The 13,674-nt window shown below is 38.3% G+C and overlaps 1 protein-coding gene across 2 annotated transcripts; it reads left to right on the top strand.

Annotated features, from left to right (window-relative positions):
• The first annotated feature begins 363 nt into the window (after positions 1-363).
• LOC126199412 (zinc finger protein 782-like) lies at positions 364-13,438 on the top strand. Of its 2 annotated transcripts, XM_049936334.1 has the most exons (3): positions 368-433; positions 8,949-9,023; positions 11,770-13,438. In XM_049936334.1, exon 3 carries the CDS (start codon positions 11,771-11,773, stop codon positions 12,749-12,751), a length of 981 nt encoding a protein of 326 aa, XP_049792291.1. In that variant the 5' UTR covers positions 368-433; positions 8,949-9,023; position 11,770; the 3' UTR covers positions 12,752-13,438. The 2 variants fall into 2 exon arrangements, with proteins under 2 accessions (XP_049792296.1, XP_049792291.1); XM_049936339.1 differs by lacking the exon at positions 8,949-9,023 and having other exon boundaries at positions 364-433.
• The last annotated feature ends 236 nt before the right edge of the window (positions 13,439-13,674 follow it).

Raw genomic sequence — 13,674 nt, 5'->3', positions numbered from 1 at the left:
GTTACGGTTTTTTTTGTGTTGCAATAAACTTAAATACCTAGCCTTAGAACAGCATAAAGCTTTGTATAGAGGACGCTATGAAGCTCAATCTTTGTCGAAGTATAGTCTTGTATTAGCCTGTGATCGAATTCATACACGAAGTCTGCGGTAATTGTTCAGTCAAAGATCGTTGAGAATGCATCGGAATGGTTTAGGGTAATTTCACACTAACTGGTCGTGGTCCCCTTTTTAAGTTTCCTGATTATTTGAACATTACTACCTTGCGCTTTAATTACGCGATGATGAATGTTACTGCACTTTAAAATGAATAACGAATCATTCAAATCGAGCTATCGATTTAATTTCGATAACTGCAAAAGGTATAGCAGTGTATCTCTGTTTAGCTCAAAACTGTATGACGGTGGGAAGCCGCTGAATTTGTGTTTGCGTTGAGGTATTTGCTGATCAGATTATATCGTATTCCTCGACTGTAGAACAAAGAAACATTTCGCAACAGTTCCTAGATAATCCTAGAAACATTGGTTTATTATTTTTATTTTGTTGTTACCGTAATGACGTGCATTTATTGCATAAATTTTTGAATAAATGACACTGTTAATGTTTTCCCTAGTTGATGGACGATACTTCTTGCAGAGATCTTGAAATTGAAGACTGAAAAAGATGCACAGGAAACCCTTTGTGGCCTTTATAATTTATCAGGATGTATTGTGGTAGCAAAATAGACGCTATCGAAATACGCAGTTGCCAAGTGAATTGCTTTGTGCAGTGGAAGAGTTAATCCCCGTTTTAATGGTGACGGTCAGCACTTAATCAAAATGTTACGGAGAGTTACAGTGCCTGGAACATAAATTTATAATATACAACATCGTCTGATTCAAGCAAGAGGCTCTTCCAAAATATTTTCAAAAGTTGGGATTTATGTAGGAAATGCTAACTCATCCTCTGTAAATCAGATGCTGTTTCATCATGTAGAATTTTATGAAAATAACGATTGGGGAAGTAATTACGACCTCGACGTAATGAAAATATTTCGTTAGTTCACCAAAGCAGCCTCAATATTTCTGTATTGATCTGTGTTTCGTACTGTCTTTTTATGGGTTTTCATCAATACTTTGCAGCAATGATATCAGTGTGACATTGCTGAAAATTAGCGTTGTGCATCGAAGGAAAATAAAATTTCAGTATTTATTCATAAACAGCAAATGAAGAAACGATAACAAAAATGTAGCAAAACATTGCCCATGTAGCTAATATATTTATAATAGTTGCTTCCAAATTGGTACTAAATAATTGATGATATCGATGTGTGTGCCGATAAATTATTTGAGGATGTGACTCCCATAATATTTCAATTAAGAGGTCTTATGTTGAACCATTCACAACATGTTTGAGCAGGGGAACTCGCTTGAGATGAGCCGGAGTTTCTTCTCTACGGAAATGCCATTACACCAAACCTATAACAGATGTGAGATATGATGACTCATGTTTCTCAGTTGTCAAAGACTACTACTAGAACCTCTCCATTGATTTCTCTGGGACTTTGCGTCTTTTCAAGTAGGCTAGGCCTATGCAGCTCAGGTAGGGTATCACTTACTGCACTTGGTTGTACAGGAATTTGCTATTTTGCTGCAGTCTCTCTCAAAAAAGTAAAAGTGACCACATATCTTAATAAACACAGAACAATACATATGTATTAGAATATTTCTTCACTCACGCTTAGGCCTGCCCCGCTCTAACTCAGTGAAGAGGATAAAAGTGTTCTCCACTTACATCTATCCACAGTTATAGTTTCTGCCTCTTTCACTGACAGTCTCACTCCCCTGCAGTGCCTCTTCTATTCCATTCTCACATTCTTTCTTGGCAGTCATTTCTCGTCTTCAATCCTAACTGCCATAATTAACCTTGATGCACAAATTTTCAATTTATACTGGACAGCTGCAAATGACATTATCTGTTGCTTTTGATGGTATTCATCAGAGGCTGTGGATCCCCCTCCCCCCTATTGACTGTGTGCTAGGCCTGTCTCTTTGTTTTCTGTTTTCAGGACATACCCCATTTTTTCTAGTTTGATCTGAGCATTTTGCCAACTCATTGAACAAGATTTGTAGAAACTTCCTGGCAGATTAAAACTGTATGCCGGACCGAGACTCGAACTTGAGACCTTTGCCTTTCGCGGGCAAGTGCTCTACCGACTGAGCTACCCAAGCACGAATCACACTCCGTCCTCACAGCTTTAATTCCGCCAGTACCTTGTTTCCTACCTTCCAAACTTCGCAGAAGCTCTCCTGCGAACCTTGCAGAACTTAATCTGCCAGGAAGTTTCATATCAGCACCGCTGTAGAGTGAAAATTTCATTCTAGAAACAACCCCAAGGATGTGGCTAAGCCATGTCTTCGCAATATTCTTTCTTCCAGATATGCAAGGTTCGCAGGAGAGCTTCTGCGAAGTTTGGAAGGTAGGAGACGAGGTACTGGCAGAATTAAAGCTGTGAGGACGGAGTGTGAGTCGTGCTTGGGTAGCTCAGTCGGTAGAGCACTTGCCCGCGAAAGGCAAAGGTCCCGAGTTCGAGTCTCGGTCCAGCACACAGTTTTAATCTGCCAGGAAGTTTCATATCGGCACACACTCTGCTGTAGAGTGAAAATTTCATTCTAAGATTTGTAGAAGGTGGCCATTACTGCTGCATTAAACAAGAGAGTATGTTGCCCCAACTAGTTTCCCTTATTTCTTCTTCCAGCTTTCTATCTACACATGTAACAACCTTTTTGATGCATGATCACTCAACTGTGATCTTGAGCTTTTCTTCAGATTGGTTTATAATCACAGTATTTGTTTTTCCATGTACATGTGAATGTAATGCAATGCATACTTCTGAAAGTGTCATGTTTGTACCAGCAGTTCATGCACTATATCGTGTGAAATCGTAATGAATTAATTTACCCACATCAGGATAAAACCCTGAAGTTGAAACCCTGTGTATTACTCTACATATAAGAGTAATACAACAGTCTAAGTAACAGTACATCTAAGAGTAATACAGTGCATATAAGACTAATACACCTAGGGTATAAGCAGTCATAAGTTGGAAAATGCTGCATTAGATCATGAACTTCCTATGTATGCAAGCTTCAATTTACATTGTTTATGATTTCATGTAATCATCATCGTAACATCGAAATCTGGGAAAAGTACACCATATCTTGTGTCTCCTATTCTTTTATGTTCTATTTTTTCTCAAATTATATTTTTTTGCAAGCAGATTATCCTTAGAATGTCTTGAAAGTCTCTTCGAGTTTGCTGCCGGATCCTGAAATCATCTCTATTAGATATTTCGGCAATCCAACTGTTTGCCATCTTCAGGAGAATACTGATGAGTCCTGCTGAGAACTGAGAGCACACTGCAAATCGGTGTCCTGGATAGGCCTTCATACTGTACACGGTGCATGTGCCGTCCATCACGGTTGCTGCCCTCCAGAAGTGGGCAGGTGGCGCCGCCATCAGTAGAACACTGGTGGCAACGATATATCGCACTCGAGGATGATTTTCGAGCACTCAGACTGGCCATACTGAAGAACGTTCTCTTTCAATGTGGGGTAGTACAGGATTCCACGTCCTGCTAAGAGGAAAACTGTTCTCTCTTTTAATTAAACTATCCACCAACCTAATTTAAATTGCCTCTTTATAGACACTGTTCCAAAAACCAGAAGTGTTGGCGACTATCAGTTTCATACTGTGTCCCTGCTACTGCTGATTTTTCCGGCTGTTGTAGCCTCGTATGATGGCAATGTTCCACACGTGTCATGAATTGTGTGAACTGTACAGCTGATGTAAGACTTCCCATATTGACACAGAATTTTGTACACACCGGCTTTCCTAAGTGCCAAATCATCTTTCACAGAACTGAGTAGTGCCCTAATCTTGGAATATGGGTGGAACACACTCTTAATGTTCAAATTCTTCCAGTCTTAAATGATATGCCCCCAGCATAGAGTAAAGGCCACTGATCTATGTTCCTCTTCATTCACCTTTGGTTATGGTCCAAGCTCCATAGCCCGATGATTCTGCTCCTAATAGTATCCGTTTTCCTTAAAAACAGCCATCAAATGCGCAAATCCTAGGGTTAAACTGTACGTGTTTTAAATGGCATATGCTCTACACACCAAAGTCTTATGGATGCCACTGCGTTGGTGTGATGGATGACAACTCTTAGACTTCAGACACAAAGTATCATTTGGTTTTTTGTGAACCATAGCATCCAAAATTGGAAGCATCTCATCCTTTTCAACCACCTCCTTCAATGCACGGTTGAAGACAGTTGGAGTGGTCCAAAAATCTATTAAGAACATCACATCCATGTGGCCAGACAAGAAATGTATGATCCACATATCTCCAGAAGCATGTTGGTTGCAAAGCTGAAGTCCTCCATAAATAAATTTGTGACTATGGGTGATAATGGACTACTCCATCATTAAATTGAAAATACGTGGATGTCAGCACATGGTGACAAAGCTTCAACAACCCTTCATCCAGTTTTTCACTAATCAAACTAACGGACTCTTCTCCTGAAGATGGAGAACAGTTGGATCACCGAAATATCGAATCGAGTTGATTTTAGGATCCAGCAGCAAACCCAGAGAGACTTTTAAGACTTATTATGCTGGGAAAACCTGTGAAGTCATATCTTTAGAAAGGGCTGACCCTGTTTGCTTTTCTCTTTTTGATCTGCTTAAGTAGCGTTCTTGTTTCCTTTTACTCTTTCAAATACTACCAGATTTCTTACTCCATCTACCCAGTTAATTTACTCCCTCTGTTTCTTAAGGAAGAGCTTTGAAGGAGCTTGACATCTTCATTTTGTGAATTGAAACTGATCCACTGACAAATTGTTATACAGGCTATTGCTTTTTCCCTTGCTTTCCACTGTCTTTTTTTTCCAGAGATCTGATATGACTGTCTTAAATATTCCTTTTGTGATATTTGGCCAATTCCACCCTCACATTACTCTTGTTATAATTCACGATATATTCATCCACATAATTCTGAGATTCATACATTTCCACATAATGAGTCCAAATCTGTTGCATAGTTTTTGAGTCTAAAACTACATTCTTGTGGCTATTATGCTCATTGTCATTATTTTCTTTGGTTATTTCTTCATAAATTTTTGATTGTCTTATTCATTTCTTGTATCTATTCTTTTTCTAGCTTTGTTAGCTTGCACTTTTTGCCATCCAGTCCTTATATGTTTTACTTGCTTAGTTAATTGTTTGTTTTATATTATTGATTTCTTCCTACATGTGTTTTGATATACTTCCATTTCTTCTCATCATTCATGTTTCAATCATGCCCTGTGTTATCCATTTCTTCCTTGTTGTCTTGCACTGTTCTCTCCCAACATTGTAAACATCTAAGTTTTCACCATAACTTTTTTTTTAGTGCAAGTAACAGTTTGTATCAAAACATTTGAACAACTGGAGATGACATCGGGAACATTGCACAGAATGCTTCTCACACTAGTGTCACTAAGAAGAAAGTGAGTGGCTATATACGCAAAAGAGGAAGAACAAAAAACATGCTCCAAGAATAAGATAAAAAGATTTAGAATATAAATAAACAGACTAAACTAGTAAGCTGAATGAAATTGAGTCTCTGGTAAATATATCTGGCAGAAATAGTGACACTTTCAAATCGTTGGCCACTGAATTCAATGGCACCTTCCCCACAATGGCTGCAAACACTCCATCCAATAATAAACAAACAAATACAGCCGCATTAGATTTACTTCTGCTGACACTGCACATGGCACCAACAATATTAGGTTAAAAAATACAGTTCCTAAGGAGATAACAGAATTCACCAGGTTATTAAAAATAGTAATTGTACTGAATTTGCTGGTGCTTGTGGCACAATATTTAAGTTTCATGCTGTCTAGATAGCGTTACCGTTAATCTACCTTTGTACTCGATCAGTGAGGCAGGGAATATTTCCTGACAGGCTTAAATTGGCTGTAGTATCACATCTGTACAGAACTGGACCCAGGTCAACCACCTCCAATTACAGACCTTTGCCAAACTTTCAAATCTTTTCAAGGTGTTTGAGAAATTGGCCTTTGATACATCAGAGCAGGTCTTGCCAGTTGTGGCCCAGTTTGGCTTTCATAAAGGGTTATCGCCGAAGAAAGTTATACGAGACTTCAGAAATTAAGTGTAGCAGGCCTAAACAGTGAAAAATTATCTCGTGGGTGTATTCTGTGACCGTGCTGTAATCCACCAAGCCTTTGATAGTGTGGATCACAAAACCTACTTGGCAGATTAAAGTTTTTTGGCATTAATTACATCACTTCACAACACAAAGCAGAAGGTGTCATTAATGGACTGCATCTCAGGCATGAAACTTACTTAAACAGAACTAGTGGAGTGCCACAAGGATTGGTACTGAATCCACTCTTGTTCATAACCTACTTGAATTACTGTCTGTTGATTTTAAAAGACAGTTCAGAAACTGTAATGTTTGCCAAAGACAGGCATACTAATCAAGGGTCCAGACTCACCACAGCAGACAATCTGATGATAGATAACATTTGGTTTTGACATATTATGTGTTTTCAAGCAATCAGTAATGACCTTTTAGCACCTGATGTAGACAATAGTGATCATAGGCTAAATGAAACACACTGCAGATAAGAAGTTAAAATGGAATCAATGCGTAACTGAACTATTAAAAGCAGCTCAGTTGAGTTTTATAACCCCCATTCTGTTGACCTAACAACAAGTGTGTTGGGCTTATTTTACAAATTTTCACTTATGATTATGTTGTGGAATTATACTCTGCACCAAATAGTGTCTATGCGCCAGATGTGAGCAATAAGATCATCATGTAAAGTAGATTACTGTACTGACAGTTTTTTTTAAAGATCCTCAAATTTGTGCAATCGCTTCCAAGTACAGCTACTCTTTACTGCTTATTACTGCTGATAATGAAAATCAATTTCAACTGAACTGTTATTTATACAGTCTCAGTACAAAACACGAAAATAACATGGATTGGTTTTACTATTACCTCAGTTACAAGTAAGTGATGATCCGTATCAGCATTTGTTCCTGGTAAGAATCTAGCATTTTTGATACTGTTTTTCAATGCATATGTGATGTGGGTAAGAGTAAAGTCTATTTGGCTTGTTCTGAAATCCCATGGATCTTTCCATATGTACCATTATAACAAAGTATCAGTAATCCATACGTACTTTTCCTTCGCAGAAGCTTCTACACATATTGGCTGTTTCATTTTTTTTACCAAGTTGAAACAACTACACAGTTTCTCCTTCCTTTCCTGTGCCAGTAATGCTACTTAACTCACCAGTCATAAAATAAATCACCTTTCTAGAAATTTTGGGTCAAGCGAACATACCGATATTGGGTGTTGGCTTCATCTGGTAACTTAATTATATTACAGTGTGTAACATCATACATGGGCACGCAGGAAGAGAACTGTATACTGATAAAGTTTATTTTGTGTCTGTATTAGCTTTTGGAATGTAGGTTTTGGTGACAGACTAATCTGTAGTGTAGGCAAAGATCTATGTTATGTCGGGACGTGATAATTTGTTTGAGAGTTGGCTTATCAGTATCGATCACTTTTGATCCCAGGTCTCATCTACTTCTTTTCTGTTGATGTCTGAAGTTGGCATGTTGACATAAGTTTCATTTAGCTCAGTGCAAAAATTGTGTCCTCCCATACCCATCAGTTCGAAGAAAGGGGGGGGGGGGGGGGGAGGGAGGTGCTTAATTGCCAACCTACATTTACTGAAGAAGCATTGCTTGATTGCTTGCAATAGAAGTAGACAAAATCAATGGCTGATATAGCAGGACCGCAGTATGCTGTGCCCTCTGTAAGCAAATCAATGTGTTATACACACATGAAAGAAAGTACTAGTTGAGTACAATACTATTGCACCTGGGACTATTATGAGGGTTCCCCCCCACGAGGAGATGCTGAACCGCTAGATAGTATATGTGTAACTGTCATAAAATCATTCACAGTGCGCTTTTCTTAGTCACCTCTGTTTACTGTAATGTCACCCTATGTTTCCAGTAACAGGCATGGGAGTCCATTGCAGTAGTATCATGGTCGCATAGTATAGTTCAAATCAGATGTATGAGCAGAAATATCTGTGTGGAAGCACAGGCTGCTCAAATCTTACTATATGTGAATTTTGCTGATGAAATAAGTAAAGAGAGAGAGAAGACTGAGGCACATGCTGATAAATGGCTCTCGTACAATGTTTAATTTGTTGAAAGTACACCCAGAACAGTGCAAACTCGCAGCATAGGACTATGTATAAATTAATGTGAACAACATATCTTTAAATTTTGTGATGCTTCTAGGCTGTGCAGCTTTTATCTCCTTGGGAAGAATGATTCAAGCAGTGAAATAACTGAGGGGAGAAATATCAGTGTTTATCACTGACACATTGCTGTGATTACCAGTAACCTTATCAATGCCTTACATTCAAGATTATTATGAAGTCTACAATGTACTACACTATGATTTCTAGACCATAAGGCTTTACATGTAGCTCATCTGTTCCTCCAGTTACTCCCCGCATGTGTGATGCCTGTGCCTCTCTATCTCCATCTATACCTTGAGTCAAGTTGATGAGAGCCTCATACAGTTACTATGCATGCTCCAACAGTTTGGGTGATCCAATAGTTTGTTGAACGCAGATGTGATTCTCACTGTGATGTAGTTGGTGATTATTTCTATATTTCTTGGCGAGGCTTTATAACTCTGGCAGAACAGTGCCATCTCCTGGTCTTATTTTAACACTAAAACCAAGTAGATCACTTCATTAGATGAGTTTCCAACTGGTACTGAAGTTTTCACATCAACACTGTATACCTCTTGGTGGGGTAGCTCTAAAACACTTCATTTGCAGAGAACTCGTGTTGTTTCAGATATTGAGGGCTAAAGTGTGCACAGCAGTTAGTGAGAATAAGAAGAAATCAAGGACCATGGCAGAAACTTTTGAGGTATGTTAACAGTTTTGTATTACACCAAAATATGGAAGTCAGTCAGGAGGATATTAAGGGAAGTCTACAGAAAAAGAGGATTTCTGAATAATGGTACACAAGTTTTGTTGCAGTGTGGACTTTCAGGTTTGACATAACTTAGTAGAACTGCCCATTTTTGAGGATGCCTTCAAATGAAGTTTATAAGATCGAAAAATTAGAGAAATTATTTTAAGATGCAAAACAGCCTGCCATAGGCGATTATAGTACACTGAGGATAATGTAAGGAGCTCAAAACAATACAACACTCGACTCTCATTCGGGAGGGCGTCAGTTCAATCCCACGTCCGGCTATCCTGTTTAGGTTTTCCATGATTTCCCTAAATCACTCCAGGCAAATGCCGGGATGGTTTCTCTGACAGGGCACAGCCGACTTCCTTCCATAATCTGAATGGACTGATGACTGCACTGTTTGGTCTCTTCCCCCAAATCAACCCCAACCCAAAATAATACAGTAGTGTACGTAGTTTTGACATGAAGGGAAATCTGCAGACTTCATCATGTTGTAACTGACATTAATTGTTGTTGAAAGTATAACTATGTCAGTTACAACGTGATGAAGTCTGCAAATTTCCCTTCATGTCAAAACTACGTACACTACTGTATTATTTTTTTGCACTACTCATTATATTATCCTCAGTGTAGTATGATCGCTTATGGCAAGCTGTTTTATATCTTAAAATAATTTCTCTAATTTTTCAATCTTATAAACTTAATTTGAAGGCATCCTCAAAGGGACAGTTGTAGTTTCATTACTCAAATAAGGAATGGGCAGTATCTAGAAAAGTTAAACTGTCCTAAACCTTAAAGGTAGGTTTGAACACTGCCATGGTTTGCTAGACATGTTCCTGTTGAAGTGGTATACTCCTGTTTTCCTCCAACCTTTGAAGTAACAGCCAGTCAATTGTAGGGAAATGTACAGTTTAACATGAGATCTGGATCGTGGTGCAACTTGGCATTATCACATTAACAGCTCGTTGTCAAAGAAGTAATTTCTGTCCAAAAAAGACCAACTGAGGATTGAGCTCTAGATCTTAGGGTTTGTACTCTGGCGCTGCATCAGTTTTGACTGTGGCCCTGAGCAATCATAGCATAGCAATGCTCTAACATGATGTGTAGAAAAGATGTAAGAGAAGAAGATTTACATATGTCCCATGTAGATTACAACCCCAAAATCTTGAAAATCGGTTTTTAATATAAGACAGTGCACACTAACGAATATAGGAATTGGTATCAGCCTGATTGTGTCTTCCCACAGATTCTCTGTTGAACCCGGGGAGTTTGGTGGCCAGGGGAATGCATAAACTCCCGTGCTCCACGAACCATGCACATATATTGCAAACTCTGTGACATATTGCATTGTCTTGCTGGTAGATGCCATTGTGTCAAGGAAGCAAAGCAAACTGCATGTTATGGTGGACATGGTCCCCAATGATAGAGCCATACTTGTGTTGATCCGCAGTATCTTACAGAATGACGAGATCAACCAGGCAATGCTACAATAACATTCCTCAAACCATAATCCTCCCTCATCTGGCCTGGACCTTTGCAACAATTGTTGCAGGTACATACATGCTATTAAGCATCTGTTCAGTGGAGCATAAAATGTGATTCATCTGAAAAGGCCAACGGTCGTCACTCAGTGGGTGTCCAGTTGCAGTATTGGTGTGCAAATTGCAGCCTTTGTTGTCAATGAACAGCAGTTAGCATGAGTACATAAACCAGGTGGCTGCTGCAGAGGCCCATGTGCAGCAAAGTTTTCTGACTATCATTGAGGAGGCACTGTTGATAGACCCTTGGTTCATCTGAGTCTTCAGTTGCACATATGTTCACCCGTACATGTCTCCACAACCATCATTAATCCCCTTCATCTATGGCTCATGATGCATCACAGTGCATTGCCATTTTGCCATACACTGTATTGTCTGCATCCCCCAGCATGCTTTTATAGAATTGAGTCATCGGGGTATGCTTCATACCAACCCATAGATTCAGACCACCAGTTCTTGTATCCTTAATAACAAAACTGCTCGTCTATGATACTGCAATGCTGACTCCCATGGTAGAAAGAATGCCTTTCAATGTGAAGTCTGTGAGATTGTAAATTAGATAGCACTCTTCACTTATAGTCATTAATATTAATGTTATTGATGTTAGAAACTTTGCTAAGTGGAAAAATCAGTTCGAAAATAAGCCTTAAGCACCTGTAAGCCTTTCTTCGCTTTTCCCTTTGTTCATCTCGCAGCAGCTTTGGAGTGATCTTGTTTGGATTTATGAGAGATGTGAATTGACATATTGAAGCGGCAGAACACTGATTTTTATGAGGTACCTCAGTTGATAAACTCATTGATCATAGAAGGCAAAGATGTGTACAGTTTTAATCAGTGTCTGATTTTAGTTTTAATATGATTTTAAAAAATCCACAAAACACACACTTGAATGAGTATATGTATTGCTGTTTTTATGTCTAGGCTGATGACAAGTATTTGCAGCCGTGTGATATTCCCAATCTTGATATAAGTTGCACAAAAGAATCACTTGATTCCTGTCTAAACCAGTCTCTTTCACATTGAAAAAAAAAAAAAAATACAAGAAGTGATCTCTTGTAATAATAATTCACTGTATTTTTATTTTCTATGTAATGTTGTAGTTGTATGTTTGTTGTTTTATTTTAAGAGTAGTAATTTGCTTTCTTTTTAATTTTTAGCATGTCCCAGGTATCTCACGAAGGATGCAGTGCAGTAGAAAATGATATTTCATCAACTTACCTGCATGCAGACTCCAGTACCAAGTCTGTCTCTGTTGTGACAGAAAGCATAATAAACAATGTTAAAGAAAAGTTGCCTGATCAAGGAGACAATAGCTTATCTTCTGGTGTACCACTGAAGGCATCCAGTGGTGAAAAGGAGAAAATGAGAGATAATAAAATCTCCTGTGGTGTATCAACAAATGTCACGTTCACATGTAGCACTTGTTTCAAACAGTTCTTATCAAAATCGGCCCTTATCAGACATGTCTTTATTCACTTGCCTGATGCACCAAAGCCAGGAGATATATGTGAACTATGTGGTGAAGTGTTTCAATCAGCAGAATTTCTTCAAAGACATGTTGTGTCATTCCATGTTGGAAAATCTGTTAGGAATGGTGCATTGATTGGACAGGATAGTGAAATACCTGTAACAAATAGTCATTGTGAAGATTCTTTTGAACCACCAAGGAAAAAACAGCGCTGTGTGGATACAACTGGCAATATTCTTATCTGTACTCTTTGTGACAAGAGTTTTTTGCGTTTAGACTTACTCCGGAAGCACTACATGGTACACACGGGTGAGAAACCATATCGTTGTGAGGTATGTGGCAAGACATTTGTCCAGAGAGGTTTGCTTGGTAGGCATCAGTTTGTACATAGTGCTGTGCAGCCATTTGCGTGCAACTCGTGTCCTGAACGATTTTCAAACACACAAGCCTTGAGACAACACACTCTTGTTCATACCAGTGGAAGTGGTTTAGTGTATAATTGTGAGATGTGTGGTGTACCATTTACTGAACATGCTGGCCTTAGACGTCACTGGATGAGCCACTCAGGAGAAGATCCTTACCAGTGTGATATATGCAGCAAGTCATTTGCTCATCCTGGTCACCTTAGAATGCATCGGCTTGGTCATCTTGAAGAGATTCACTTTTTATAAAATCTTTGACAGTTAAATCTTTTGAGCTATTCATTCTTAAATCCAAGATACACACTCAAGTTTCCCCCTTCCAACAGTGAAGCAGTCATGAGTAGTATCTGTAAATGTGGACTGTAGTTACAGATCATCATCATCATCATCATCATTACCAATTTGTGTCCTCCTTGACACTGTTAATATTGTTGTTATTGATTAATTTTTTTTTTTTAAGTTTGCAATTATAAGACTCATCATTATATCCTTGATTGCTCTCCTCACTGTTCCCTACAATTATTTCTTGACCTCCAACTGCTTCAGAATTAATGCGAGGCAAAAAGTATAGACTTGTTTTATCAGTTGTTCTTGGATGGAATATTGAACCATTAATTTTACATTAATCTTGACTGTCAGTCAGTCAGTCAGTCAATGCTGTTAACTTGTTTAAATGCTTTAGCTGTAATTAAATAATTGTTACAGCTTTTATGTTGATTGCTGCTTTGTTTTAAGTTCCTAAGTGTAATTAACCGCCCAAAAGTTTTGTGTGTGATAGAGAGATGAATTTTCAACAAAGTGAAGTACCAATAAAGTGTGATTTGCAACAATCTAAAAATGTTGTAAGCATAATTTTTTATATTCAAAACAGTTTGTGTTAAACACTATTAAAATTATGTTGCTAGGACTGCAGAATAAACAAAATTATTAATTTTATGCAGTTTGTTATTTGTGACTGAACATGTTGACTTTCACATTTCTTTCAGCATTAAAATTTTATTTATAAGCTTTAAAATATAGGGCTGCCCTCTTAATTTTTATGGCATGGTGTTGTAACATGGTAAAATTTCTCTTCTTTTATTGTTATTGTGGAAGAGGAGTTGAGTGCGGGAGGGCCTCATGTTGATCCAGCACTCAGAAAATTTCATGCCAACAACTATTTGTACTCTTAT

Source organism: Schistocerca nitens, chromosome 1 (assembly GCF_023898315.1).
Source record: "Schistocerca nitens isolate TAMUIC-IGC-003100 chromosome 1, iqSchNite1.1, whole genome shotgun sequence".
In the NCBI taxonomy this organism is placed as follows: domain Eukaryota; kingdom Metazoa; phylum Arthropoda; class Insecta; order Orthoptera; family Acrididae; genus Schistocerca; species Schistocerca nitens.
This window is presented reverse-complemented; position numbering and strand designations above follow the sequence as displayed.